The 15,298-nt window shown below is 43.0% G+C and overlaps 1 protein-coding gene across 1 annotated transcript; it reads left to right on the top strand.

Moving 5' to 3' along the window:
- The first annotated feature begins 444 nt into the window (after positions 1-444).
- On the top strand, positions 445-12,519 carry MPHOSPH6 (M-phase phosphoprotein 6). The gene is made up of 5 exons (XM_007433085.3): positions 445-615; positions 8,207-8,319; positions 8,494-8,584; positions 10,091-10,191; positions 11,921-12,519. Exons 1-5 carry the CDS (start codon positions 565-567, stop codon positions 12,060-12,062), a joined length of 498 nt encoding a protein of 165 aa, XP_007433147.1. The 5' UTR covers positions 445-564; the 3' UTR covers positions 12,063-12,519.
- Positions 12,520-15,298: the final 2,779 nt, after the last annotated feature.

Here is a 15,298-nt window from a genome sequence, read left to right as displayed (position 1 = left end):
ACTATTATCCCTGTAGATACTCCACATGTAGCAGCAGTCTATCTGTGGGTGCCAAGCGGTTGGGACCTACAGAAGGAAGATCATTGGCTATATACCCTACAGGTGTTCTTCCTGTGCACATCTGGTGGATTTTTTTTTAAATTGTATTAAATAGCTTTTTCATCTGACATATGACAGCATTTATTACGTGCGGTTGACAGCTAATAAGGAAGGGTACGCATTTGGCATGACTTGGAGATACTGAGTATGCTCCATACGTGCCTGTTCTGCCTCTCTTTCTTGCAAACTTCTTTTTTAACCCTTCTGGGAACATTTTTCATTTCAGCACTCTGCATTTGACATGCCTTTAAAAATAGTCTCATTCTCGCTTTACGTAAAGAGGGAAGGAAGTAAGGGTATGAGGCAGGGGGCGGCTTCACCGGCTACTACTGAGCATGCGTCGGCCACCGCGCATGCTCAGCTACCAGCACAAGGTGGCGGTTTCACGACGTGGAATCGCGGCCCGGTAAGCGACAGAAACCGTAAAAGGCACGGCGGTTTGGGGGATTCTGGCTTGGTGTCGCCATGGCTCGGGACGTGAAAAGCAAACTGTCCAAGAACCTTCTCCGCATGAAGGTAGGAGACTTTTGAAGGGACTCTGCGTGCGAACTGAGGCGAAGGGGTTCGGAAAAGGGAGGGGCCACTGCGACTCTTCCCGAACGGTTCCTGGAGGCAGGCGAAGGCGAGCCGAGCGGCTTCGGCTCGCGACGAACGGGCGAAGACCCGCCGATTGGAGCCGAGAGGCGTGGAGCCGAATGCGGCCGAATAGCTTCGGAGGTGGGCGGGAGGAAAGCCGAGGGGCCTCGCAGGCAGTTCGAACGGAGCCGAGGCGCTTCGGGCTGAGCGCGTGGCGAAGTCCGCTGCCCTGGCGAAACGGGCCCTCTGCGCATGCTCAGACCTAGAAATGCTGCTGTTTAATCTTCTTTATCTTAAGGAATTGAACCGTGGATCCTGGGCAAAGATGCTGGTAGAAATGGAAAGCTTCCATCTGAATGCGACTTTCCCCTCCCAGCACTAATCAGCTTTTGCGCGCCTGGGTTTCTCAAGAGTGAAAGGAAGGCACTCTGTGCATGCTTGCAAGCCTGCAATTCTGTCATACATTTGCAAGAGGGGGAATGCACGCTATTAAGCCTGCCTACCTAACATTTTATTCTTTGCACCCTCAAATGAGTGCTGTGGGGTGGATTCATCTTTTTAAGCCAGGGTTTCTCCACGTTGGCTGCTTTAAGATGGGTGGACTTCAACTCCCAGAATTCCCCAGCCAGCTTGGCTGGCTGGGGAATTCTGGGAGTTGAAGTCCACCCATCTTAAAGCAGCCAACGTGGAGAAACACTGTTCTTGGACTTGCAAGGTGATGTTGCCATGCAAATATGTCTTTAATACTCAGTCCTTTAATACTTAGTTCCAGCAAACGTTTCTCTGGGCCTTTGGAAATCTCTTTCATGCTTTCTGCTTTTCCCTTTGCTGCTTATTTATTTGTTTGCTTAATACATTCTCGTGGCAAGAAGGACTCTTGGCAACTTCCAGTTCAAAAAAGCGTGAAAATGGCATAGCAAGGCCAGCCAAGACACTGAAACTATTTCAAAAAAACTGATCCAAGTAGAGGTGAGCAATAATCACAGAGATCCAAGGCACAGTGTAAAAATATTTAAGTAGCTATTAGTTGGGAGAAGAAAAGAGGGGAGGTACTAGAATGCTTTTTCCTATTTTTTTTTCACTTTTTTGGTTTGTTTTGTCTTTAATTTTGTTAAATACATTTTCACTTCAGCCTTTGCTCTGGTATGAATTTTATGTATCCCTTTCTCTTTTCTCTGTTTTTGCTTTTCTGTTGGTTTTGCCTAATTAAAGAAAAGCATGAAAACCAGGGATAAAAAATGCAATACAGTATAAAATAATGTAGTAACGCTTTGTAACGTTAAAAAAAAACACAGGATAATGAAATAGCTTGAAATAATAACCAAGACCAACCAACGTCAATCTCATTTGGATGTTTTATATTCTACATGGGCTCGTCCCATGATCTGGCCCAGTGCTCCAGGGTAGAGCCCAGTCTTCAAAGCCTTGCAGAAGAATCAGGGTCGTCTGAACCCAGAGAGAGGATGGGAGGACACTCCATAGGAGAAGGCACGTTCTCTGGGTCCCACATTCTCTGGGTCCCCAAACACTGTTTTGAAGAAGGGACCCAGATCTCCCAGGATGAGGAGAGACCGTTGGAGGCAGGCAGTCCTGCCAGTAGCCCAGCCCTTTGTCATGAAGGCGTTTATAGGTGATCACCACTGCCTTGAACGATTACTTCTTTGAGTCTCCATGGCAGAGTTAGGCCAAAGAAATAAACAGGCCCAGAATCCATGTCTTCTCCGAATTTTGTGAAAATGCACTTTTGAGGAGTCGTGGGAGATCAGAAGACATGGGTTTGCATGTAGATCTTTAAGCTCTGTTTTTTTCTTCAATGGTCCTTTGTTGTGTCAAGTCATTTGGAAGAAGGGGGCAGACATCAGAAGGCCAGGAGGGAGGGACATAAAGGTAGATGGAGCAAAGAGTAGACAGTTCAGTTCACTTTTAAAGCTGGATGTTTCCTACATAACAGTGTGGGTGATTAGAGCACTCAGGAAGAGGGTATGTCCAGCGGGAACCCAGAAGAGAAGACCTCCATCCTACAATTTTTATTTTTTGCAGACCACCTCCACCTTCCATTGATCTATATACCTAGACCTTGACTGATGAGGAAATAAAATATTGCCTATTTCTTACTCCTGTCCCTCCCTGACAGTTCAAAACACACCCTTCTAGATGCCCAGCCCCACAGCTTGGAAGCCATTGGAGAAGAGGCAACATTATACTTTGCATTCTTGTGGCTTGGACTGGGAGGTGATATTTGTAGAATACGGTTAGCAAATTGACTCATGTTCAGTTGACTGTGCATTCAACCATAAATTAACAAGCGGGCTGGCTTCACATCATGTCCTAAGCCAAATTAAAATTAACCTAGTATGCTGCACTAATGATTTGGTTGTACCATCTTCAGAAACATGAACTGTATGCCTGCAGTCTCAGGAACTGTCTGTCTACTTTCTGTTTCCTTTAAACTGGAAATACTTGAAATTTGTGCAGGCGTCCAGGAAAAGCTACAATGACATTACAAATAAGCCACAGGGGTCATGACATCAAGGCAAAAATGCTATAAAACACCTTTTTCACTATGATGTCATGACCTCTGTCAGTTCCTCCCTCCCCCTCTCTTCATTTAACCTGATTTGATTCCTCCCTAGTTACATATTTAACAATTTCCCCTTTGCATCATGTTAGACGTTACGATCCAGAAACCTTTCTGAAGGTTTCTCAGCCACGTACTCAAGTTTTCCAGGGACCTGAATAGCTACAGCAGTCTCTGCATAGTCACCTGTGGAAACAGGTGGTTGGTTCTGGATTTAAAATGACCCATGGAGGGTACAGGCCATTTCTTTTTTCTTTCTTGCAGTTTTTTTTTAGTTCATTGGCGATCTGCAAACTGGAGGTCATCCTTAGGTTGGTATGAGCTTTTCATTGGCTGCTAATGGCCAGATCTTGCGACAGTGTAAATGAGTGTTTCTCAATCTTAGCAACTTGAAGATGTGTGGACTTCAACTCCCAGAATTCCCCAGCCAGCCATGGGTAAACTGGTGTAAATATACCTGTCATTCCCCTCTTCTCCAACTCATCAATATAGCTATATTGCTACTGGGGGTGTATGGGGGCAGTGGGGATAGGGTGTATTAATATCACACTGACCTAGCAGTTGCCCTTGGATCTGTGAATCCGGTGTTGAATCCAAAGTGGAATTAGTCTCGGCTCAGTGCCTAATGAACTCCGCTCCTGTTCTGTAATGTAACACATAATTCAGTCGAAGAACGCAACGGTGGTGATTGATGATGGCTCCCTTTTTCAGAGAAGAACATCCGAGCCGGATTGCCATTAATTTTTAAAAATATAAATATTCATTAAATATTTATAACTCAATATAGCCGGGCCTTCATGGTTTGTTTGCTTCAAGTTTATGTCGATGCCATTACTTTTTATCTCCATCTTGGAGGCTGCTGTTAAGTTTAAAAAAAAAAGGCCAAGCAGGATTTAAGAAAAACAAACAGAAATAAAACCCACCATTTATTTATTTTGCTCTTCCTTCTCAGCCCCGGAGCAGTCAACTTTGTTCGGAGGCTTGCGGTACATCTGAAAGCGATTTAAAAGGGGTTGTCTGCAGAATGATCCGTGGGTTGACAAAAGGTTGGGCGGCTATCTTCTGCGGCACAACTGCTCAGAATTAGCACTCTCAAGGGGACTTGCTCAAGATTGCAACCCTAATCCTTCTTCCATGGAAGTGAATTTAACTCTGTCGGATCAATGGGTCTTCTGGGTAGCCGGGATCAATGTGTTAGTTTCCCCAGGCCAGGTTATGCTGTGTAATTCTGTTGACATCAGCCGCTTTACCTTGAAGATTTGCACAGCAGTGTTGCTTCTCCTCTTTATGGTCATATCATATGCACCTTTCCATCATCCCTGCCTGCGTGTGTATGTGTGTGCGTTTCTCAAGGGTTTCTCTCCCCATGGAAAAATCAGGAGGATTCTGCTAGCACCTTTTCAGACTAACACATTTCATTAAAAAGCATAAGCTTTTGGGAGCGACAGAGGCACGCATCTGATGAAGTGAGCTGTAGTTCACAAAAGCCTGTGCTTTTTACTAAAGTTTGTTCTTCTGATTTTTGGCTATCAGAGGCTATCACGCCTCTGCTCCTACAATGTCTCCAGGTGAAGTGCTTTATCTCAGCAGCTGAAACAAAATAGATACTGCACTGATCAATACTGGGCCAAGAAGGGCTGTTGGGTACAAGAGATTCACCTTGTAACTACCACCATCCCTGTTTTTGGCCCTCCCCAAAGGTTCAGGGGAAAATGTCCTCCAAGGCTAGAAGAAAAGAGCTAGCTCTGACTTCCCACACCACGTTCAGAGCTCTCTGCTATAAATAAAGCTTGAAGACACTCTGCTTCATAGCTCCCAGAAGCCCCCTGTGGGTAATACAGTAAGCTTAAAACAAGCCACTGTTTAATGGCCAATGTGCCTTTGTTCAGAAAGTGCAGGCTTTCTAAAAGCAATCAGAGCACCCAATATGACTCACAAATAAGCATATTTCTGGAAATTTAGATTAAGGTTCTCAAGAAGTGGTAGCATCTTGGATGGTGGTCTGCCAATGATTTCCAGGGCTATAGAGTAGACCGGGAAGTTGAAAATATTGCAAAGATGCTGTCACTCCTCCCTGAGTAGATGGTTCCTGTTAGTGTGCTTGGGGAAGAACAGTGAAAGAAATGGACACTCTGCTGTGTATGCCACGGAACTCAGCTTTTTCAACTGTGCTATTTAATATCTACGTGAAACCACTAGGAAAGGTCATTTGTCAGTTTGAAGAAATCTAGAAGGCTAGGCAAGATAGAAAGAGAAGAAGAAGAAGGCCAGCATTTGATTACAGCAGTGACAGCTACACAGTTAGAACACCTAAAAGGCCAGATTGGGGGCAGATCATCCTGGAGAAGGTCTGTGTGGTCACTAAGAGTCAACACTGACTTGATGACACAATCATCCCTATGCTGATGATACACAGGGTTGTACAGGTAGTCCTCGACTTACGACCACTTGTTTAATGACCATTCAAAGTTACAGCGGTGCTGAAAAAAGTGACTCATGACCAGTCCTTGCATTTATGACTGTCACAGCGTCCCTGTGGCCACGTGATCAAAATTCAGGCACTTCATTGCCATTTGCAATCTTCCCAGGGGGCTTCCGACAAACAAAGTCAACGAGGAAGCCAGATTCGCTTAACGACCACATGATTTGCTAAACAAATGTGGCAGAAAGTCATAAAATTGGGTGAGGCTCAGTTAATGACCGCATCGCTTAGTGATGGATGTTCCAGTCCCAATTGTGGTCCTAAATAGAGGACTACCTGTATATCACCAACCCTGGTGGAGATTCTCACCCAATGTCTGTGCAAGACTGGATGAGTCCAAACAGGCTCCAATTAAATCCCTACAAGATAGCGTTGCTGGTTATAGATGATCAATCTCAACTCTGAGTCACATTCCCCCTGAAGGAGCAGATCTAGGATTCGGAGATCCTCCTGGACTCTGGGCTACTGCCAGTCACGCAGGTGGAGGTAGTGACAAGGAGGGCCTTCACCCAGCTTTGTGGCTGGCCTTGTTGGACCAGGAAGCCCTTACGGTTTACGCCCTCAGAACTTTTATGCGTCTGTTTTATTAGATTTATAGGCCACCCAATTTCTTTCGCCAGTAGAGTACCACAATGTGCTTTACATGGAGCTGCTTTTAAAATGCATCAGCCCTACTACTAACAGGAAGAAATAGGTTGCGTAGACTTGCAACTATGTTGAAGTCCCTGCATAGTTTAGGACAGTGTTTCCCAACCTTAGCAACTTTAAGATGTGTGGACTTCAACTCCCAGAATTCCCCAGCCAGCATGTGCTGGCTGGGGAATTCTGGGAGTTGCAGTCCACACAAAGGTTGAGAAACACTGGGTTAGGAACTTCTGTAATTATGTCTGTCTGTGATTCTTATTCTTTACGGTGGTTTTACTTCTGTTGCACCGTCAATCACGCCGAGGCTTTTGAAGTAAGCAGTGACATCTGTTGAAATAAATGTGTGTCTAAATAAATTCTACAAGAAGGTAATGGCAGCCCCATTCTGTATGTATGCCAGACATATGGGGCTTCTGTTAGTCTGTTCTTCCTTCAGGCTCAGTGATGGCTATATTTGAATACATTACAGAGCTTCCCTCGGAGACTCGCAGTTCGTCGAAAGGTTCTTCCTATGCATGCCTTTCAAAATTTTATTTGGACGTAGCAAAGATTAGCGGATTCATTCCAGGCTTGTGGGAGTTCTGTGTGAGCACCAGGTATTTCAAGAAACAAAATCAGCAACCCCTAATTTACTAGCTACAGGATCTGGCCCCACCCCACCCCAAACACACACATATCCACAATTGCATCAAAGTGGAAAACGGTTCCCTTTGTGGGACATTAAACACGATCAACAAACTGGCTTGCACCCGGGGCTACATTCTGCTGTCTTCCTGAGAGAGAGAGCCAGACATCCCTGGTGAATACAAATTCCAACACTTTGAAGAAAGGGCTTCTTTACAGTGTGTGTTTGTGTGTGTTTGTGTGTAAAGCTACAAGCCGTTTCTGCCAGGAAAGCTGAAACTTGGTTGCAGAACCAAAGATACTCCCTAACTGATGTTTCTAAGTCACGATCATCATCCGGAAACCCAATCTTTCTTCCACAATCTCCGCTCATTTCTCATTTTTCTTACCGTTGATTTCGTTACAGTCCAGCATGAGTTAAAAGACATTTGTTTTAACTTAACCTTGTTTGGCACAGCCCTCCCTTGAGAAGCACAACAGAGCCCCTTCTGGATAGGGGGTAATGTTCAGCACGGCAGGAACGACTGCCTGTTTTCCACTCCAACCGGTATGCAAATGGTATGAAAATGAGCAGTAGCCTTCTGCTCATTTCTGGCTTCGTCCTCCTCGTGCTGATTACTCGCCCCGGCTCCATTCCCTTGAAATGGCGCATTGTGCCAAAAGCAGAGGTAGCCCAAGGCTCCTGTTGGATCACACCTGGATGGGAGCAGTTAGAAGGGCAGTATTTCTTTTTTCACTGCTTGATATGCTGCCTCCTCCCTGCCCCAGTTTAGGCTCACTCCTGGAAGCACAAACAAATCTTCATTGGTAATCTTTTTTTTCCCTTGCCTTGCAGCTGTTCAAATCAGTAGCTACGTATTTTTATCGCAAGGATTTTGTGTGCTGTTTTTTTTTTTAAGGTGATTATAGCAACTGTTAACTGGATATTTTTGGGAAAAAAATACATCCACCAAGAATTTTAATTGAACACGTAAGAGATTCCTTGCCTTTAATTGGCATCCTTCCTCCTTCCTTTTCACTTTCGCTTCTTCTCCAAACAGGTGTGACATGGCCCAGATTTCTTTGGGAAAAAGGAAAGTCCTGTGGCGGTTTTAGGACGTCACTGTGTGCATGCTCCCTTTCTCTTCCAAGGATCCGTCACGTGAATGAGCAATAACGACAAAACCCACACAAAAGCTCTCCCTTTGTGTCTTGTCTTTCAGTTCATGCAAAGGGGCTTGGATTCGGAAACCAAAAAACAACTTGAGGAGGAGGAAAAGAAGATAATCAGCGAGGAACATTGGTTTCTGGATCTACCAGAACTGAAAGAAAAGGAGTAAGTTTGCTGCATTGTGGTCTTGGCACGAGCGGGAGCAGATTGGAAGATAAAAGACAGAATTGCCCTCTGAAATTGGAGAGCAAGCTATAGCTTTCTTACTTCCCGCCAAGATGTGGACTAAGCTCAAGTTGCTTGTCTGATCCTCTTTTTAAAACAATGATTTCTTTATAGGAGCCTTATAATAGAGGAAAGAAGCTTTGTGATGTGTGAAGACCTTCGGTATGGAAGAATGTCCTTTAAAGGGTTCAATCCTGAAGTTGAGGTATTATTATCTGGAGCATCCCTTTTGGAATTAACTTACAAATGTTAAAAGTTAAGAAACGTAGCATCCTTGGTTCAAAAGATGTATGAAGTCCCTGATTCAGTTTGTACCAGATTCAAATAACTTGCCCTTTGTTGCTAGATGGGTTGTAATGAATGAACACAGTGAACCCAAAAAACACAGTGTAACGACTTGGGAAAATAAAGCTTAGCCCAGGCTATGCTCATGAAAACCTCAAAGCTTGGATCAAACAGCCAGGGCTTTGCATGCCAGCAAAATAAAACCAGGTTTAGCATGTGTTTGGTGTTTAGACAAAAGGAATTGTGTAATCAGGATGTCACAGCCAATCAAGTATTCTTAGACAGGACACTCTTTTTCTAACCATGTTCCTTGCTCCCAACCCCAAAGACAGATATGATCCTGCATTCATACAGGTAACTGAGAAAATATGTGTGAAGTGTTGTGTATTATCAGGGTATGAACTCTTACAATGGCCTCTTTTGAGTTCAGAGAAGCTGCTCCAATTTTATTGGAAGTGTTGAATCACTCTAAATATCCTGGGAGTGTTTGAAGTCTGTACAGTTCTAGTAAGGTTAGGGCAACTTGATCCTGCACTGTTGCAGGGTATTATACCAGACTCTTGAAAGCCTGGTGGAGATTCTCTTTCCCCCCTCTCATACCAAAGAGAATCAAGGTGGGACAATCTTGAGTTTTGTTCCCACTCCCTCCTCCCTTCCAGGGCTAAGCTGCTGTTTACCTAATAGCTGTTGAATATCTCCTTCAAGGCCATCTCCATACTCCTCCACGAGGGCGTGGATGGACGGATGTTTCTTTTGGTTCTGATGAATTCACTAGGTATAAAAGGAGGGAACACTTATGGGTGGTTCAGTAGCATCTCCTCCAGATCAGCTTCATTCACACAACATGCTTAACCTGGTTCCTGAATTAACCATTTTCTGGGTTTGGACACCACATGAGATATCTCCAGAACTGTTGTTTGGTTTGGAGAGAATTTAACCAGACAGCTGAATTACAGCATTACCTCTGGATATTGACTTTTTAGTGTGTTACATTCTGCCATTGATTGACTGTTTAACAAATAGAGTGTGATAAGAAGCTTTGGTCTCTTGTTCATCTGCGAAAAAAAAATCTCTGAGAGCTGTTTTCATCTCAATCCATCAAGATTAACATATTTATTATAATACATTTATTATCAATAACATTTTTGGGGCATCCTCATTGGGGTGTAACCATCTGTGGATGGGAAGGCATTAGTGGTCTACAAGCCACAAAGGAACATGCCACCATTAACCAGTTAACCATAACAATATTCTGTGGTGCTCAGTGTGATATGAAACTTGGTCCTTCAGCTGAAAAGAAAGTATTGTGGTACTTAATGCCTACATTCCTTGTCCATTCATCTCTCTCATCCTTGCCAAATCTGTCTCCTTGACTTTTTTCAAGGAGCGTAACACTTAAAGTGATATTCCAGTTTTTCATTTTCAGAAGTTAATGATCCAGATGAACTCAAGGTACAAGACAGAAGACATTAAAGAGGAAAAGAATGCGATGGAAGCTGATGTATCAGATGAAGAAATGGCTAGAAGGTAACTCTTCTCCATTATAACACAGAAAACATTGCCAAGATGTGTGTCCCCCCCCCATTCTAAAATGAAAGGCTCCCAAATGGCCAGGCGTTTGATGTTTAAAACACTTGTTTGAAAAGGAGTACTTTATAATAGAAATAAGCTTTTGACCTGGTGAGTTCTTTTTTAAAATTAAAAAAAAAAATTAAAATGCTTTGCTTTCTCCAGGCTACCGCAGTCAGACATCGGCCCCAATACTTTCTTTTTTGATTGAGTTTATAGCCAACAAAAATCTTAGAGGATATATTTATAGGTTGTTCCTAGAGAAATAATTCCAAAATCATACAATACATTTGGCTGTGGGTGAGTGCGAAACAGGATGCCGTAGCTGGAGGCAGAAGGATGGATTTTAAATTAAAAGCTGGATATCTTCAGTAGAAAATGTTGCTCTTGATTAATCCAGACTAGTATCATGCTCTTTCAGAAAACTACCTTAAATCCAACTAGTGAAGTCTGGGCTTGGACCTGAGATCTTTTACATGTGGGTGGCATGTTTTGAAAGTCAGGGACTACATTGAATGGGGTGGTGGGGCTGTATCGCAGAAGTAGGTGGGGCAAGATTTTCAGAGGGTGCTGGAGGATAGCCAGATATACTACATTAAGTATCTTGATCATCAATATTGGGTGGTGTATTGCTCCTTAAAATAGAGGTTCCATTTAGTCTTGCCTTTACCAACTCAATGCTCTCTAGAACAATGCAATTTCTGGAAGTGTGAGCTACCGCGGTCATGGTGCTTCCAGGCAGTACTGGGCAAAGAAATGTCCCTGTATTTTTGCCCTCTACCACTTCTCATTCATTGAAATGAAGTTTGCTGCAGTACATGTTTCAGAGGAGAAGGTAATTTCAGAGAAATTCTCATGGGAAGAGAGTAGACTTCTACTTTGCAACAATTTGACTAACAAATGTGCATGAATGTCCTCACCACCATTGCCCAGTCTTCTCACCAATGGTCTGCAGCCTCTGAGGCTTCCTATACTTCAACTGAATCACAAGGGTAGGTGTCAGAACGGACCTCCTCCCAGGTGGCCTTTTAGTAATTGCTTTCCTCTTAAGGAGGGTTGATTGAAGAGCCCTTGTCTGAAAAAGTTTGGAGAAGTTATCCATCCAAAACTGCTCGCAAATTTGCTGGAAAAATTGTAAGGCCCTTTACGCCACGCTCTAGTTCAAACACACCGAGTTAGGAAAGGTTGGTGTATCTGTTGTGACGAATCGTTTTTGATAGGCATTTCCAAGATTGATTTCATCTCCTTCTGCCATATTCCAGAGTACTTTATTGTGGTAGGAAACTCTTATCTATTGGAGGTGCTGAAACTTGCTGCTGTGTGCCCTGTTTTCATTTCATAAACCTCCAACAACCTTTCTCTGTGTTGGCTCTTTAAAAACATGTAAGGGCAAAAAAGTAGGCTTTTGTAAAGCTAAACTAATTGAAGTTCTGCCCATTTGAACTGATGGAACAGTGGGGGACTGGGAGAGTTGAAATGGAGATCCCAACCTTGTCTTCACTCTCTGTCATTGGAGCAAAAAAATGAAAAAGAAAAAGGAATCTGGGAATTGGAGTCAGTATATTTTGGGAGGTGCCAGACTGGAGAAAGTTGCTTTAGAAGAGGATCATAAGATTCCTTTTGTGGCATTCCCAAAGGCTATAACCACGTTTGACTGTTTCTCTTACATTTACAATGTTTTTTGCAGGTATGAAACCTTAGTAGGAACCATTGGGAAGAAATTCCTAAAAAAGAGAGACCGTCATGTGCTGCAAGATCCTACGGAGGATGAAAGCAGTGACAGAAGGCCCAGCAAAGTGAAGAAAGTATTTTTAAAACCCCAGGATTAATGTTGGATAATTTCTGTCTTCCTGAAGGAGCAGAAATTTGTAATGCCATTTATTTTTGTAAATCGCTGGGACTGTTCCTTTTTTTCAATATGTAATGGATGTTATACATCCGCTGTTCCCCATGCATGGACTTTGAGGAACACAAAAGCAGATGTAAGTAGATGCCAGTAAAAGTAGGGAAGTAGTTCCTTTTTAAGAAAGAGAATGGAAGAATTTGTTTATCTGGTTCGTCTTGAAAAATGCATTTTTAATTTCTGAAGAAGTTTTCACGTGCCTTAACATTATTTTTCTTGAGGAAAATTATAGCCCCCCGAAAAGAAGAGGGTACAAGCAGGGAAAGAAAATCCTACTTGCTGTAGCCTCTTTTCTGAAGAAATCCTTTTCTTTATTGGTTCCTCTAATGTATCAGCCAAATGGCCTGTTATAACTTACAAATAAATAATTATATTCCATTGCAGGTGATGTGTGTGTTTGTGTGTATTCCAAATAGAAGAGGCTCACTACACAAAATCAAGGATATATGTTATTTCCACAGTAGTCTCTCAATCAGTTTATTATAAACTAGGGTAGCTTTGATGGAAGACACGAGCGGGGAGGATTCTGGAATGGAGCTTCAAAGTTGCCGGGAGGGGGAGGAGAGGTCCCAGGGAAAGCACCTCCTCAGCCCCCAGCCAGAGTGTGGGAAAGTCAAGCGAATGAGACTGGCCACTCCCTAGAGCATCATGGTTATAGTTGCTGTTGTTGGAGATTAGAATTAGTCTGGTGAGATTCTGTCTATTAGGTGTAGGCTAATAAAGGAGCTGAACTGATCCTGGACTGTCTTGCTGCTGTTCTTGGGATGGACCTGACATCAATCGCTTTCCCTGGAACCTCTCTTCCCCCTCCCAGCAACCGTGAAGCTCCATTCCAGAATCCTCCCCACTCATGTCTTCTATCACAGTAGCAGAGAGAAACTCCATAAAGGGCCCGTTCAGTCTTCACCAACATGTTGTCCTCCAGATCTGCTAGGGCCACACCTCCGAGAACCACCCACTTCCCAGAGCACAGCAGGTTGTCCAATTAGGAATGTGCAAAATCAGTTGATTCAGGAAGAGGAAATTTCATTTCCATCCATATGATGCTGAACCTGCTGGAGCGTGCTCTTCCTGTAATGGAGTGTGGGGAAGACCTTGGGGGACTGGGCAAAGAGGCACTGCCAAGGTAACGGTCAGATAAGGGACAGCATAGCCCGCAGCTGGATAGTGGGCAGGGTAAGAGGCTCAGAAGAGATACTCTCTAGTTTCTCGGGGAGTAAAGGAGATGGGAGAAGTGATGTCAGCCCCACAGGGTAAACAATACAATACAAATACAAATACTTTAATGACCAAGGATAAAATATATACAAGGAATTTGTCTTCCGTGACGAACAGCAAAATCAACTGTGTTTGGATAACAACAGAAAATTAATAAACAGTAACAATAACACTGCCCAGTAAAATAACTTTTCCAAAAGAAGAAGCCACTGTCCAGTACATATCAAATCATATAGTATTTAGCAGAGCAATGGCACGGGAAAAAACTATTCTGATGTCTAGATGTTTTAACATATGGAGCTCTATAGCACTGTCCTGAAGGAAGAAGTTGGAAAAGATGATATCCAGGATGAGAAAAGTCTGCAGATATCCTGTCTGCCCTCCTTTTGACCCTCACAGTGTATAGTTCTTCTATAGAAGGCAGGTGGGTTGCAAGTATCCTCTCTGCAGACTTAACTATCTGTTGGAGTCTGAGTCTGTCCTGTTTGGTTGCGGAATCAAACCAGACAGTTATAGAGGAGCAGATAACAGACTCAATGATTCCCCTGTAAAACTGTAACCAGATAGGAATCACGACCAGATGAGCTAATTCTACTTTATTGTAATCTCTATGTTGACAAAATCTTGCAAGTCACCTTCTTGTGAGATGGGCAGTGTCCAAATTTGAAATAAATATAAATAAATAAAAAGTCTGAAAGTACAATCCTCCCCCCCATCTCCTTTATCACCCAAAAAACTAGGGAGGGTCTTTTCTGAGCCTCGTGCCCTACCCACTATCCAGCTGTGGGCTATGCTGTCTCTTATCTGACTATTCCATTGGCAGCGCTTCTTCGCCCAGTCTCCCAAGGTCTTTCCCACATCCCATAACAATTCCAGAGCAAGCTAGGAATTTCTAGAAGTAAATTCTCCAGAGAGCCATTCAAGGTGTTGGGGGGGGGGGCAGAGTCAAACTGCCCAATTTTATCTGGACCAATACGTTCTTTTCCTGAAACAACAAATTTTGTGTGTTCCTTTCTACAAGTAATCACATCGGGAGTCTTTTTCCTTAACTTTAGTTCTGTTCTCCCTTCGTTTCTTATACTTCTTTTCTCTCTTTTTTTCCTTTTTGTTCAATTTGTCTTTTATTGTATGGAAGAACTCTTAATAAACACAAATAAGGAAAAGGGAATCTTACCTAAGAATTTATTCATCTTTCCCTTGTCTTTAAGTTAAACTACAGTTTATATTAATTTTTCCCACAACATTGCAGTCCATTTGTAAACCATTGGCAGTCCCCAGAACAGAGGCTTAGAACTAGCACAGTTAAGCAATTTGTGAATTCAGTTGCATTGTTGTCAACAGATATGTATATCGTTGCTTTTAAAAAATGCTAGATTTCAGATAACCGTGCTGTCAAAATCAAATAAAATATTGGACAGCTCATTGGAATAAGGCATGAAACACTGTTATATGAAATACATGTAGCAAAATGTCCAGTCTTTTATTCATGTGACATATGGATGGAATTTTTCTGCTAGAAGGAAGATGGATGACACAGGCAAAGACTAAGACTCTAACCCAAGAAGGAAAATCTTATTACTGGCAGAATTTACACGTTATCTTTTTGAGTTTTCCAGAGCTAATTAAGGGCAACAGAATCTATTGCTCAAAATCTGACCATAGAGTGTTCCCAATGGCCAATTAAAGTTAATGATTATAGGACATAATTGTCTCCTAGCCCCCTCCCCCAAAGTTTTTCAATTAGGACATGACTTATTGATGGCTATTGCTGGCAAACACATGGACTGAATTGCCTTTTCTTACTCATGGCTGGGGGAATAGATTTTTCTTCCAAATCATGCTTTTTGAAGGAAGGGGAGGGAAAGCTGGGATTGGCAAGGCACAGTAAACAGGTATAATGTCTAATAGCCTTTGGTAGCCCCATCCTCTATGAAATGGTCCAGT

The sequence above is a fragment of the Python bivittatus genome, unplaced genomic scaffold, assembly GCF_059951505.1.
Source record: "Python bivittatus isolate LINGU-HERP-01145 unplaced genomic scaffold, Pbiv_v1 ctg000190_np1212, whole genome shotgun sequence".
NCBI lineage: Eukaryota > Metazoa > Chordata > Lepidosauria > Squamata > Pythonidae > Python > Python bivittatus.
This window is presented reverse-complemented; position numbering and strand designations above follow the sequence as displayed.